Below are 16273 nucleotides of genomic sequence, written 5' to 3'. Positions count from 1 at the left end.
TCTAACCACAGCCTTCCTACCCACTGGTAACACAGGTAATTGCTCTTGTATGTGTTCTCTGGGCCCAGCTACAAGCAGTTTTACACATATTCTGTCTGTATCACCTCTGCAGGAGACCAGATCCCTCCCAAGACTCAAGAAGTACAAAAGCTGTTTGAGTTCATACTTTGGTTGCAGATGACAAAAACCGACAAAGACCCACCCCAAGTGAAATGGGAGACTTGTGGACTCATACAAAAGCATGGCTGGAGGGAAGCTGGCCTGAGGCATGTTGAGAACCAAGAATCCAAATCCCACTAGGATGCTCCTTACTTAGAACTCAATGCACCTGTATTTCAGCTTCTTCATGTCCAAATGGACCTTAGCTGGCAGGATGTGTGTATGTATGCATTTGTGAGAGAGACAGAGAGAGAAGGGGAAAGGGGAGTGTTGGTGACAGATGCACATTTCATTTATTCTTTCATGAGAAATTATGTTCTTTGGTGAAATAAACAAACAAAAAAAGCAACAACTTGATAAGAAGCAGTAAAGTATGTGAACGATTTATTGTTGGTCTTTCCATTAAGCTCTAGTATATTTTCCCAAACAAGAAAAAGGACAATCACAGTGATCTACATCAGTTTGGATTATTTACACTATATCTTAATGTGTCCAATATCTATGGAATTCTTTAATCAAGAATATACAGTCATCTACTTAGGTTTTACCAAAGTTGGGAACATTCTTAGAATCATATTATCCTAAAGTAATGGATTGGAATTATAATCAACCAAGTCTGCAAATACAGCAACCATCAATAACACACATTTTTCCAAATTATAATTCTAACAGATATGTATTCTTCTCTGGGCCTCACAAATTCCAAGAGAGTCCTTTTTATCAGTACTGGAAGGATATGCCTTCAATCCTACAGCCAGTCAGTTAAGACTATATTAGAGAGTGTGATACTAAAAAATCCTCTCTCCCCTCTAATATGATACATGACACAATTGTAGTTCTACCTGAAGATTGGGTGAGTTTTAATGATAACCATCACCCAAAAATATGCATAAAATTCCTATATCTGGTGCCAGAGCAATGATATATTGCACTATGTGCCTACCTCTGTCCAGAGGACAGCTGTCTGACCCATTTTTAGGCTATCTAGACCTTTCCCCCATTTGATACTCAGGAGCTTAGAGTATCCCTTGGGGCAAACGGGTGGTAAGGATGACACTTCTGAGGACAACTTCCTTACACAACCCACTTCACCATGTTTATTCTTTTAACAATAAAAATTCACTGTTCTTCAAATCCTTGACTTGCTCATCAGCATTTCCTCTATTTGTATAAAGCTAAATTAAAAGTAGTTTATTCAAGGAAATAGCCTAAGCAAAAAAAAAGAACTGTGTTCTGTAGAAAAAGGCATTCAATATTTAGAAACTTTTCGAAACAGAAGAGAACTTGAAAAGAAAGAAAAAATAATTTTTAATTCTGTTGTTATTGTGACTGGATTCACGATAAATTACCCCACAGCCCCTTGTGGCCTCAGAGGTGGTCTGTACAAGTAGCCCACTAGGCCTCAATAACATGGAGAAAGCCTCTTAGGGACCCCTCTGAATACACACAAATACTGTACTATTTTAAAATGATAAAACTGATTAAATCAATTAGGTTTACAACCCTCTTCTCATGATAAACCTTAGTCTTTGGCAAAGCACAGATGGTTGGTTTATAAAGGCAACTTCTTGGTTGGACATCAGCACCAAAAGACCTTGTACCCCTTGGTCTCTCCTATAAACCAGTTAGTTACTTCTTCTATACAGAGATGTTCCTGTTTGCCTTACTGCACATCCATTTAGTTATACAAATAAGGGAGGAGAAGGGATGCTTTAGGGAAATAAGATGCAATCATAAAATCAGAGGCTCTAAAAGAAAAGTCACAGGAGGCCAAAAGAAAAACATTATCATTATGACAGCATGTCTCCTACTCAAAATTCACACATATGTTATCAATCAAGACTAGTACAATGCTGCCTTGGGTATACTCTGGGTAGAGTTATTTTTCTCCCTCATTCTTTTTTTTACATGTTATGATTTAGTTAGGAGGAAAAGAACATCAAAGAAAGTCTTCCTAAGGGCCCATCTGAGTATAATTAAGTGTACCTATCACAAAAGACAAAGATAAATCCAATGTGAGCACCAACTGTAAAGATAAGCCTTTTCAGCACTTACAAAACAAGTAAGATAATCATTTATATATATTTTTTGTCTTTCATTAAATGTCATAGCACACTTGAGAGAACAAAGTCTATATGGCCATATGTAGTATAAAATGCTTGAAGAAAACTAGTCAAAAACTGCTCATGAGATATACAATTATGATTACTGATATCTTTTCAATGAAATCCTATGTGATTAAAATGAAGAACACGCAGTGTGGGACAAATGTCTATCCTGCATTTCAAGTTGTGATCTGCTGCATTGGCATGAGTTTTGGTGAAACCTGGTAAAAGAAAGAGAAAAAAAAAATGACCAAATTGTAAAAATAACCACATGGCATAAACATCTCCAAACTTGAATGATGTTGGCAACAAACAGCCTTGCCATGGACATCACCTAGAGTTTCCTCATTATTTTCCACTCTAAATCAACTAGACAGACTTTTTGGTTTACATTTTGAGCGTTTCCTCATTAGTTTCCATTCTAAATCAATTTGACAATTTTTCTGTTTACATATTGTGTAGTTAGTAGTTTGCAACCTTTTTGCACATTATAGTTCCTAAATTAAGGATCGTTAAGACTGGCAACAAATAGGGGGTGGAGAAGGAGCAGATGGAGACAATAAAGGGTTCAGATAACCAATGGATCCACTGAATGGATCACTGAGCTCTGAGACTGATGCCTCTGAGACTACTTAAAACAAGACACTGAGGAAAGCACAAGTCTTAAAATGATCAAAATAAGTCATCAATTCACAATTTTGTTAAGAAACAATATAGTTATTGGATAAACTGGATATATATAAATGAAGAGAAGTATGATGTGGTAAATTTTATCAGAAATTTCATATTCAGAATGGAAATGATATAAAGGCAGTAAAAAGATTCCAAGTTGTTTTTAAAAAGAGGTAATAGCATTACAAATATTAAAGATTGACCATAATTATCAATATACAGAATAGTACATGCATTCCTACAAGCCTTGAAGCAGAGAAAAATGAGGGCAGGTCTAGATCAATGGTAGGGATGGTGGAAGAAGAAACTTAGCCAAACTGTAAGTGGTTTAGCTTAATTTTTACTGTATCTTTTGACTTAGTATCTTTCAAGGTGTAATGCCAGGTACAGATGTCTCTGTTCAATCTGGCAAATATCCATTGAATCCTAGTAAGGAACAGTGCCCATGTAAAGCACAATAAGAGATATTAGAATTCAAATGATTTTTTGAGCACCTCAAGAATGAAGTGATGGAAGAGCTGGCACTCTGCCTTCCAGAATAAACAGTTAACATTTTGTTTAATTAATGAACAAAGGAATGAATCAAGGATTAAATAAGCTTCAGAAAACCAGAAGAACGGTTTTAATAGAGGTTAAGATAGTATTAAAAATAGAAGGAGTAGGTAATTATTTGGCTGTGATGAGGTTAAATATTTTTAGTTCACTTATAAATTGTTTCTGTATTAACTCTTCACAATGTCAAGAGTTAATGCCCCCTTTTCCATTTTTCTACTCAAAGAATGACATGATCAGAATAATGGCTTCATATATAGCTTAAAATAAATGACAGCTCATTCAGACTTGCCAGTTCCAAGAGCAGATATATAATAATAGACAAAATAATAGACATACAATAAATAGACAAAAATCACAGCCCACATGTGCACAGATCTTCAACTCTACTGAAAAGAATAAAAGGCATATGGCTTTGAGTATTTAGAAAGTGTGTCTCACAAACAACCCATTTTCTTTTTTTAAACAACAGAGCATCTGTAGAAATAATTTAATGAAATAAAACTATATTTCTGGGAAAAAGATAATTTCCAATAGATGCTTTGTACCATTTCCTTTAAAAGGAAACTGGACATCTTAATTTTATAAACTAAACATCTGATAATTTTCCTTGGCATATGGACCTTGTTTTGGGTTCTTACTATCATTTGTATCCTCAATGTGGACTCTGACTTCTATGAAGAAAGAAAAAGATGAAGCTTTATGTAGATTGATTTGGCCTATTTTTGTAATGAAAAACATCTACCTAACAACCATTTTTCATCCTGTTCTCTCACAGTCTCATCAACATCTTAAGCTCATCTTAAGCTCAAGCAAGATTATCCCACTAAGGTGATCTACAGGGCGGCATAAGACTATATGATTTAAGCATAGAAAGTAAGCCAACAATTTGTCTTCCCAGTCCATTGAAATCCCAGTGGTATACTGTTTAATTCTGGTATAATGTCAGTTCATAACAGGTACTGAGTATAAATTTATTCAACTTAGCAAAGAATATCTACAGCTGGCTTCTTTCATATTTCACTGCAAACATATAAATAAACAGTATTCTTATTTAATTTTTTGCCACTGGTGGTTTAGGTGTATTCCTAATTAGACCAAGGCCCTTGGGAATAGGAACTATACCAATTTGTTCTATTTTATTCATATTTCATAACTCAATATGGGACACAAATGGATGTTTAATAAATAATCAGGGATTACTAATGACCTCTGGAAGTTTATTTTACCATATGATGTTCAAATATGGACTCAAATTTAAAAACATTTTTTTAATTAAAAAAAAAACAGAAGGAAATATTCTTTTTCAAAAAAAGTCCACAGACATATATGTGGTAAAGAAAAAAACTATTTTATGTAACATAAGCATGTATTAAAGAAGAAAGAAATGAATAACCATTTGAATTAACTACACAGTGGAAAGAGAGACTTTGGAGACAATTCAATTTAAGTGGTGGGATATCACTTTCCCCTTTTCTTTCTACTTTGGCACATCAAGTAACTGGCAGTAACATACTGAATGATATACAGAAATTTGACATTTTCATTAGCTGGTCACAGCTTTAGTATGAGAAGATGTTAGCTAAACATTTTCAAAATTACTTTGACCTAGGTTTTTACCTGCCCCCCCCCCTTTTTTTATCATGCAAAAACCTGGTTGTCTAACTATTCCCTTCTAGAATGTTTATTACCAGATACATAGCAAAGACTGAGTGGGTCTTTTCTCAAGAAGAAATTCTGACTAACTTATATAAAGTCACATAGAGACTAAAATACTGCCCATACAGTAATAATCATATGGAATAGCCTCAAAAGTATGACATGAAGTATCTTCTGAATTATCAAGTAAGGAAATGTTACCTTCAAGGTAATTTTATGATTAAATGTATTTTATCGATAACCCAGCTATTCCACAGAACATGTTATTAATTAGAACATTCCAGTCCCTAGCATTACAGAAAAACAATCTGCTCTGTGTGATTTCATCTGTCAGGGTCTAAAGAGATGCCATTGATCATCAGATCCTCAAAAGCGAGTTCTTTTGTTGAGATGGTTCAGCTGCTACCACACCTTTTCATTTTCAGGACAATGCTAACATACAAATTAACATTTTATCTCAACAGCCTAATTTGGAGGAAACACGATTACATGTCAATGTCCAAAGAAAAGGAGGGGTGATATGGTACTAAAACAGAAACCAGAGGTATTTTTTGGTGAACCCAGACATGAAAACTACCACTTAAAAGAAAATAAAAAAAGCAAACACTGTAAAACTCTACCTTTTTCATCTTGACTTACTTATATATGAATGGGAAAAAAAAAAAAAGATAGTAAGGGTCCTTTCTTTGCATACTCTCTTTTGTAGCAAAGAATTGAACATGATGTGGATATCAAAATGGTTACTTCATGAAGAAGAGGTTAACTTATCCGCAGAGGGAAAACATACAAAGAAGAGCTGATATGTAAGAAGAATTGTTTGCTTTTATCACTGGAGTAAGGAATTCTAAATAGTTCAAGTATAAACAAATCTCTTTTTCCCCCCAGGGGTTACTGAAAAGCTAATTAAAGATGCGCTTTTTGTGCTAGGTATTGCTGACAGACTTCTTTTTTCCAAAGGGAAATTCAAAAAAGGTTAATAGACAAAGACCCTCATACAGGACCAGAAACAGTTATATGTGGATAATGAATTATGCAGCAAAATTGTTTTTACAGACATTTGTTATGCACTAATAGGTACCAGCCAAGCATGTAGTACCTAAGGAAGAAGTCTATGAAATATATGCATGATTTATCGAATAAGTTTTGTTAAATTGCTTTCTCTAGTTTGGGTAGCTGCAAATTTCTTCCCATTACAAATATATTTCACTTTAAGTAGTAGATCCCTTCTTAAAAAGGTATGTGAGAAGCAAATTCTTTTCCTGCAGGTTTTCAGAGACTTTTCACCTTTACTTTTGATTAACTTCAAATGGACTGAGCCATCCTCTCAATTCCCATTAGGTAGGAGACCAGTGATTCATTAACAAGCACTTAAAGAGTGATTATGCTATAATAGTATTCTCTTCATTTTAAAAAGAGATTGGGGATTTCTTAAATGTATACTCCCCTGAAGTATTATGTGCTTTATAAGTATTAGTTTTTATGCACTAGGTTTTTCTTTAAATACAGGATATACCTATTTTGTGACTATAAGTCAATGTCAGAGCTCAACACTCTAATATGTTCAATGGATGGAATAATCAGGCATCAAAGTTAATCAAAGAGAAAGCCATAAGTCATAGCTAAGTTTAAAATAAGGCAGTACCATTTCTCCACGTGTCTGGCTCAAATTTTCGGGTTAATTTAGCCTAGCCTAGCCTAGTTCCTGTTTCCAGCAGCCCCTGGTGGTTCTGACTCCTGAGCCAAACACTGGCCGTGAGTCAGAGCCCGCTCCTGCTCCCACCTGCTCTCATCTGAAGGCACCCTCCCTTTCACTCCTGTTCTCTGTAAAGGTCAACTCCAAAAATGATCACAAATTAATGGTTCATGTCCTGTAAACACCCATTAATCAAGCCCATGATATAGGACAAGTGGCTGGATTTGTTCACAGAAACACTTACTGCAAAATCACACCCGGTGCTCTTTTTTATGTCATCCACAGTCAGGCCTTCCCAGAGTTCAATCAGAGTCAGGCCTTTCTTGTTGTCCACATCAAACACAGCCTGTTGGAATCAAGAAAACGATGACAATTTCTATTACAGTAATTATTTTATAATACAAAACAGAAATAACCTCTCAAGTTCTTAAAGAAGAGACAAGATCCAGGACAAAAGACTCTGAAAATCAGCAATGAGAAAATGTCAACTCTAACAATTATATTTTGGTGCGAATAAATGCCAACTCCCTAATCGGCAATTAGCTGCAGAGCATTGTTGATGCCAGAAAATAAATGAGTGGTGACTACTGATGGCACTTGCCACTTCTGTTAACCAATTTTTGTTGTTGTTGTTTAACTACTTTCCTTTAATCAGGTCTAACACTTCTGGTCAAAATTTCAATTACATGAATAACAATGATTTGAAGAAAGAAAGGAATGAAGAAAAGTAGGGAGGGAGGAGAAATTTGGAAGGCAAATGCACAAGGATGGTGGGGAGAGCTGGGTAAAGAGTTACAGGAAATAAAAGGCAGGCAGGCACTCGGAAGTGCCTGTGAGCAATTATAAATGGAGAGTTATCCTGATCCTGAAAGATCAGCTAAATATTACAACTTTCCCTTTAAGTCCTGTGAAGACATACAGGTCCAAGAGGATATCATGAGAATCTCTCTCTGGTATGCACACCAAATGAAGATGCTTATGTTTAAGACAAGCATGAGAAGGCGAACCTCCCACTGCAAACTTTCCTTTACAACATTCTGGTTGGTACCACCACGTGATGGTAGTGCCAACTAGTATACTGTGACCTCAGGAGGCTGACTCAATTTATCGTAACTGATTCAGGACACCTGCTGTTACACTATGCAATATGACAACCTGAGTGGAAGGGACTGACAAAGTCATTTAAGATAACCTCCCACTCAGGAATCCTTTAAAACATTCTTCTGAGATGGTCACTGGGGCTTTCTGTTAGGAAGCTTTCTGTGTCAGCAGGCCCATTTACCTCAGAACAGATTAGATGATCAATGCATGGGAAGCTCTGACCATGAGAGCCCCAAACTGCTTCCCCCTGAATTCCACTTGCTGGATCTATAAGTTGTTTTCCAGAGCAACAGACACGATTCCCTCTCTTGGCTTTCACAGTCAGTTTCCTCTTACCCAGATTTAATTATGTTTCCCATATCCCTCTTCCCCTCCAATTTACCTTATATTCACAACTATTATTCACAGGCTGATCTTTATTTTCAGCTAGCTTGGAAGTCAAACCCTAAATTGCCATTTTAAACAGACTCCTGGTTAGGAGGCTTAATTTGAAGATTCAGCCCCATGTAGAGTAAAAGACTCTGGCTTTCAAGCTAGACTGGAATTCCAGCTCTACCACACACTAGCTAATTGGTCTTTGGTGAACCGGTCGTTGCATGTGTACATGGATATAAAAAAATCCTACTTCCCAAGATCCTTATGCAGGACAAATATAATAAACATCCTCTGAGTACCTAGCAACATGCCTGAGACATAGCAGGGGTACCCATAACTGCACGCTCTTTCTCCTTAATAGCTTAACTTATTGTCACTTGTGTGTGAACTCAAATCAAAGACCTGAAATATTTATTATTCTCCAGTCAATTTTTTCCCCACAAGCAAAATATTTTTTAAAAATAATAATTTTATTTTTTATTGGTGTTCAATTTGCCAACATACAGAATAACACCCAGTGCTCATCCCGTCAAGTGCCCCCCCCCTCAGTGCCTGTCACCCATTCACCCCCACCCCCCGCCCTCCTCCCCTTCCACCACCCCTAGTTCATTTCCCAGAGTTAGGAGTCTTCATGTTCTGTCTCCCTTTCTGATATTTCCTACCCATTTCTTCTCCCTTCCCTTCTATTCCCTTTCACTATTAATTATATTCCCCAAATGAATGAGACCATATAATGCTTGTCCTTCTTCGACTGACTTATTTCACTCAGCATAGTACCCTCCAGTTCCATCCACATTGAAGCAAATGGTGGGTATTTGTCATTTCTAATGGCTGAGTAATATTCTATTGTATACATAAACCACATCTTCTTTATCCATTCATCTTTCGATGGACACCGAGGCTCCTTCCACAGTTTGGCTATTGCCCACAAGCAAAATATTAAGAGGACCAGTGATACCTGCATTCTCTGTTTGATGCATCCATAGATGACCTGATTGATTTTACTGGAAAAGAGGATTTAAATTTTGGAGGAAATATTCTGGCAAATTATCTTCCTGTTTGCACATTTTTATATTCCTAAAAAAAACCCTCTTTTTTCAGTTTTTTTTTCAGCAGAAATATGTGTTCTGAGAGGGGAAAAAATGGTCATTTTGGAATGTCTGAATGCTGCATTAGATTATTTAATTTTAAAATGACAACTTTAAAAAAATTTTAAATGGACACTTTTGCTTTGCAGAAAATGTGTCTGGAGCATTATTCATACTGATTTTCCTTTTCCTGCATTATGAACAATTATAAATTTATCAAAATGGAGCAAATAAAAAAAAAAAAGAGCCTCCAGACTGTGTTATTAAGAATAGGCAGGGAAGGATTTGAGAAGATAACTGTGATATCATGAATATAAGGCTTCAGTGATCAGGGAGAGAAAAATCTATGGCTTTTAAAAAACTTTTAACACCTTTATCAAACCCAAATTAGCTCTCAAGGTCATATACTGAAAAGCCAAGCATCTATTATTAAAATTAAGGAAATTTACTTTTGAAATATTTAGGAAGATTTCCATTTAGCGGTGTAAAGTATAAACAAAACCTTGATAAAAATGGAGACTACATTACAGATAAAGCAGTTAATCATAGCCCAGCTTCTGGCAAAGAAAGCATCTTTCACAACCTCATTCTAGCAGCCCCAAACTAGGAAATCAGGGTCAAAACATCTCCAAGGCCTCTTTCAAGTGGCAAACCAATGGTATCTTCCTCAAAGTTGAAAATGGAATTCTAGTACCACATCTGCCACGGCAGGGCTTAAAGCATTCACCGCCCTTAATGGTACTGCATCTTCATTCACTCATTCAACAAAGATTTCTTGAGTACCTACTGTGTCTAGAGCACGGGGGTAAATATGCACCATTCCCTTATCTGAAGTTCCACGGCTGCCTTTCACTTTGTCCATTTTTTGCTATCCAATGTCATCTATAGTAAAGGTTCCAATTATCCTCATATGCTAATACTTCCACAAGTTTAGTTCAATACTGACTTCCCTTCTGAGCTCCAGGCCCACAGCTCTAATTGTTTATCAGAAATCTCTGACTGGAGGGACACCTGGATGGTCCACTGGGTTAAGCATCTGCCTTCTGCTAGGTCATGATCAGGGTCCTGGGATCTAGGCCTGTGTCAGGCTCCCTGCTCAGTGGGGAGTCTGCTTCTCCTTCTTCCCCCCTGCCCCCACCCATGCTCACTCTCTAACAAATAGATAAAATCTTAAAATATCTCTGACTGGATATTCAAGATGTTAACATGTTCAAGAATATCAAAGTGAGTATATCCAAACAGAACCCATTCTTTTCCTATCTCTCACTGCTCTTCCTCATCTCTTCCTACAGTCTCAGCTTCATTAGGAAATATTAGGAAGCATCCTCTGCTTTGGCAGCCATGTCCAATTCATCAACTAGCTAGGTTGAGTTCATCTTGGTCTCTCAAATCTGTCCTTCTGTCCTGTGGCTTACAACCTTGACATTTCTGCCCTAGATCACTGCAGGAGTCTTCTAATTAGACTCTGTCTCATCTCTTCTCTCCCTATTCTGCATAAAAGTTACAGAGTTCGGGGATCCCTGGGTGGCTCAGCGGTTTAGCACCTGCCTTTGGCCCAGGGCATGATCCTGGAGTCCCGGGATTGAGTCCCATGTCAGGCTCCTGGCATGGAGCCTGCTTCTCTCTCCTCCTCCTCTCTCTCTGTCTCTCTCTCTGTCTATCATAATTAATTAATTAATTAATTAATTAATTAATTAAAAAAAAAAAGAAACTACAGGGTTCTTTCTAAAATGCACATCTAATTGATCTAAAAACACCGAAGGGCTCCCAACTGCCTTCCAGATAAAACCCAAATTTCTTAACAAGGCATTCACATTCATTCATTCATTCACTCATTCATTTATTCTTAAGATAGAGTGTGTGTGTGAGTTGGGATAGGGGAATGGGCAGAGAGGGAGAGAGAATATCAAGCAGGCTCCACGCTCAGTGAGGAGCCCTACATGGGGCTTGATCTCACGATCCTGAGATCATGACCTGAGCTGAAATCAAGAGTTGGAGGCTCAACTGATAGAGCCATCCAGGCACTCCCACATTCCTTCATAAATTTAGCCTTTCACTGTCTTTTCAACGGTAGCCTTTGGAGCCTGGTCTTCCCCTCACTCTACTCTGTTCCACTGGCAGGTCCTTGGGTAGGCTATTTATTTTGTAAACCACCATGATACTGCCTATTTTCTTTCCTTTGTTTCTAGAAGGGCCTCTTTGGTCTTATTCTCACTTGTAAACTCCTACTTACCGTTCAAGACTCATCACTCATCTAATCAATTTTCTCATTAGGAGAAGTGGAGTACATTTATTCAACAAACATTCACTGTGTACAGGCAAAAACCATGCAAAATACTGGATAAACAGTAATGAGTGAGACGGGCAGAGCTCAGAGGTTATTTTAATACAGTGGTCAGTGCTGAGTTAGGTCATGTTCTAGGATTCAGAGAAGCACCCACAAAGCTTTTGAAGAGATAGGGAAGACTCAAGAAAGAAAAATATAACTGAGACGTAAAAAAATGAGCTGAAATGAGCCAGATATAAAGGGTGGGAAGAGCAATTCCAGAAGAGAAACAGGATGTGCAGTCTCAGGAGAACACGGGTGTGGGGGGTGGGGTGGGGAGGTGAGGAAGACAACATAATTCACACCATTTTAATACAGCTGAAGTGAGAAAGAGAGAAACAGAGATAGGAGAAGGAGAGTCTGTAAAATGAATGCCTTGCAAAACACATGAAAAGTTTATATTTGGGGCACCTGGGTGGCACGGTTGGCTAAGCATCTAACTCTTGGTGTTGGCTCAGGTTGTGATTTCAGGGTCATGTGACAGAGCCCTGTGTCAGGCTCTGTACTGAGGGTAGAGTTTGCTTAAGTGTCTTCCTCCTTCTCCCTCCACACCTCCCTATTCATGCTCTGTCTCTAAAAATAAATAAATGATTATTTTTAAAAAAGGAAAGAAAGAAAAGTTTGTATTTGATACCATTAGCAGCTTTCCCGACACTCCCCAGGCTGTTGGGCAGCCTCCTTACACATTCCTAACTCACCATCTGACACATATCACTATCCTGGCCCTTATCACGTATATGGCTCAAACTACGGGTCCTGCTGGAGGCATGGTGGTGTCTAGCCTCCCTGAATGTGCTCCCTCGCAGCAGAGACTGTCTTTCTCTTTCCTGTAGCACACTGTTAAGAATACTCCAGTTCAGACAAAATGCTTACAAAATGCTTATTAAATGAATAAATGTACAAAACAATAATGTGGATGGGAAGAAAGGGTATTAAAGTTTTTAAATATGGCAGTAAAGTTAAATATGTTACATCACAAGGAAATGTAGGGACCAAAATGAATGGTACATCACTGTAAGGATAAAGCCACAGACAGAGACGAAAACTCCACTAGACTCAAAGGCTGGACAGGGTTTGGGGAGGCAGAATCATGTGGAAGGTCCTGCAGATCAGAGCACTAACCTGGTAAGGACAAGGCCAGAGCACAGACGGAATGCAGAGAGGGGAGGGGGCTTACTGAGAAGAAGAAGAGCAAGTGGGGAATGTTGCTGGAATTATCCTTAGAAGGTTTACCACTTTTTAAAGAAAACAGAGTCGAAGACTACATTGCCTTCACTTTCAAAGTAATGGATTCTTTCCCGTAAGTCCTATCACCTAGTTTTGGAAGGGTTCAAGAAGTGGTGAGATTTGGTGAATAAATGGTGAAATAAAATATTCTGCCCTTTTATCCAACTTCTGTTTTCCACAAGTCATCTTTATGGAATTCCACTTAAACAGTCCTAGGGCAAGGCACCCTTTAGAACAGAATGCTGTTTAAAATGTGGCTCTGTAAAGTTTGTGTGTGTGTGTGTGTGTGTGTGTGTGTGTGTGTAAAGTATTTTGAACTTCCCCCCTCACAGGACTGCTTTAGGGTACTCTTACCATACCTCAGTGAGGGGCAGCAAACCAGACTCATGCCAGGATGCTATCCCTGTGGCTCCAGCAAAAAGAACAGCATCCAAACAAACCAACCCTGATACAGATAATTTTGTTTTTTGGTTTTATCAAGAGATCCGAATCCAAAAGACACCTTCCAGGCTTCCGTCTGAGAATTACATCATTCTAACATCCTAGGTTCGAATCTGGGTTAGAAAAATGACTACAGACAACTGTCAGTGAGGCTGCTCTCAGATCTGAGCAGCTCTGAGTTGTACCATTAGCCAACATTTTCCAGCTAAGAAGAAAAATCTAGAGAAGCACTAAAATGGCTGGTGTGTTCTGAAGTCCACTTACAAAAGAGAACTAAAAGCATGCAAGAACCATAGAATAAATTTCTTGGCTCACTGTGGGACTTTTACTGCAATTTGAACCCACATAATTAAAATGGAATTTCGGCTGACTCTCCCAAAATGAAATCCAACAATTTGCATTTGTGATTTGGGAAAGCAACAAAGAAAGGTAGGAATGATTAGTATATTCTTGATTTTATACATATCATCCATTTTAGACATCTAATAGTCCAAGTAAAAGGATGAATAAAACTTTTGATTATATACACTGTCAAAGTTACCAAGGACAGCAGTTCAAGCCTGTATATGCATATTTCCAGACACTTGCACGTTAAGAATTCTACATTTAGAAACATTAAATTGATGAATTTTCCTATTCAGGCTACCCATGGATTAAATTAATCCTATGACTATCAACACAACACAGTTTTAGAGGGTAGCAAAAAATTTCTAAAAATGCCTTATAAATAAAAAAGTGGTAGTAGGCATTAGAGGGAATAAAAACAGGCACCGTACCTTTTCAGTAATGATGCGGTTGACACACTGCTTTCCGGTCAGTGGCAATGTACATTTCTCCATAATTTTATGTACATTTCCCTGTTTTAAAGAAGAAATATTGAAAAAAAAGAGGAGTAGTTAGGGAGCAATTCTTGTTTAGAAGTAGAATAACAATAGGACAAACAGGAACTATCAGAGAAATCGTCTCCTAGGTACAGACTATTTCAAAATGTTTGCACAGTCATGCTTTTACTCTTTCTGGAGACAGCTTCTGTTCCTAAAAGAATATAGGGAGAATACCAAATGAATAGCCAAAGTCATAAAAGACTTAGTTGGGAAACACCTTGCTACAAATTGGACTTCTCAAGTCCCAGTCCTCCTATTCTAAAATGAGAAATTTTACTTCTAGTGTCCTGCTTATTTTTCTCTTTCAGGGAAGGGTCTCTTTGACATACATGAGCTACTATTCACCAAAGATAGGAAACACACATGAAACACAAATGTATAATACCCTTTATTTTATTTAATTTTTTTTAATTTTTTTTTTTTTTATTTATTTATGATAGTCACAGAGAGAGAGAGGCAGAGACATAGGCAGAGGGAGAAGCAGGCTCCATGCACCGGGAGCCCGACGTGGGATTCGATCCCGGGTCTCCAGGATCACGCCCTGGGCCAAAGGCAGGCGCCAAACCGCTGCGCCACCCAGAGATCCCTGTATAATACCCTTTATAAAGTTAGTTTTGTTAGAAAAGTAAAACATACATGAAAACAGCAGTGCCTAGCCTCCCCTTTATAGTTAGACCTGTTCTCAACAGGAACCATTTTATTTTACTTTTTTTTTTTTTTTTAGCATTTTCTTTTATATCTCTACATATTTTCCTGTTACCTCTTCATTTTTAAATATCATGTTTACCATGCTATTTATTTCTTGTTTAATCTATTTTAGACATTATCTACTAACTTCTTATTGTGGCATATGAAGACTTAACTCTCTTATAAAACCCTATTTTCCCCATTCTCTGCAGTTCTTCAGTAGAGCTGGGTCACAATTTGTAGTTAACTTCCTGGTTAGAATGGACATCACTCTCCCTAAATGACCATGTAATACAGTTCACTGCAGGGCCAGGCAGTGTAGTATACCATGATTATATTCACATTCTCATAGAGTTATTTGCTTTTCCTGGAGTTTGTCTGAGACTCAGTTTGTTCACATTAGTAAAATGTATGAGCTGGCTGAAATCTGTATTTTTTCAGTTTCTTTTAGCTACTGTACCCTTTCTTCAAACATAAAATAAAAAAGTATTAAGAGTAAAAAGCATGGTATTTACATCAAAGAAAGCAAAAACACTAGCTTGAAAAGATATGTGCACTTCTATGTTTATCGCAGCATTATTTATAATTATTTATAAGATAGGGCAGAAACTAAGTGTCCATCAATAGATGAATCGATAAAGAAGACGTGGTTACATGGTAACATACACACACATACAGAGGAATATTATGCAGCCATAAAAGGAATGGGATTCATGTTATTTGAGACAACATGGATGGACCTAGAGGTTACTATGCTAAGTGAAATAAGTCAGACTGAGAAATACAAATACCATATGACTTCAGTCATAAGTGGAATCTAAAAACAAACAAACAAACAAACATGAATAAACAAAAAGCAGAGTCAGACCTATAAATACAAAGAGCAAACTGATGGTTACCAGATAGGGGAGTATGGGGTTGGCAAAGTCAGTGAAGAAGAGTGGGAGGTACTGGCTTCCAGTTACAGAATGAATAAGTCATAGGAATTAAAGACACAGCATAAGAAATATAAGGAGTACAGTCAATGATACTACAATAGATACATGTATCAGGACAGATGTACATTATGCTATGCTACCAGGGCATACAAACTTGGTGAATCACTATACTATACATCTGACACTCCTGTAACATTGTGTGTCAACTATACTAAAAAAAAAAAAAAAAAAAAAAAAGAATGGGAAGTAGCCCCCCACCCCCCATTATCCCCCTTCTCCACATCCCAGGTATAGAGGTGGCTCTGGGTACATGTATGGAACACAGCTGTAAACATTAGCTCTGATGATCTGATTATGGTAATGATT

The 16273-nt window shown here is 37.5% G+C and overlaps 1 protein-coding gene across 1 annotated transcript in view; it reads right to left on the bottom strand.

Annotated features, from left to right (window-relative positions):
* Nucleotides 1-516: 516 nt before the first annotated feature.
* Nucleotides 517-16273, bottom strand: part of OXCT1 (3-oxoacid CoA-transferase 1) — a 125397-nt gene continuing 109640 nt past the window's right edge. The window contains exons 15-17 of the mRNA XM_072756991.1: nt 14175-14255; nt 7085-7186; nt 517-2485 (exon numbers count right to left, since the gene is read on the bottom strand). Coding sequence (XP_072613092.1) covers nt 2444-2485; nt 7085-7186; nt 14175-14255 — 225 coding nt within the window. The 3' untranslated portion in view covers nt 517-2443. The remainder of the gene's footprint in view (nt 2486-7084; nt 7187-14174; nt 14256-16273) is intronic.

The sequence above is a fragment of the Vulpes vulpes genome, chromosome 4 (genome assembly GCF_048418805.1).
Source record: "Vulpes vulpes isolate BD-2025 chromosome 4, VulVul3, whole genome shotgun sequence".
Lineage (NCBI taxonomy): Eukaryota > Metazoa > Chordata > Mammalia > Carnivora > Canidae > Vulpes > Vulpes vulpes.
Note: the sequence above shows the minus strand (reverse complement) of the source record. Positions and strands in the feature narration are given on the sequence as shown.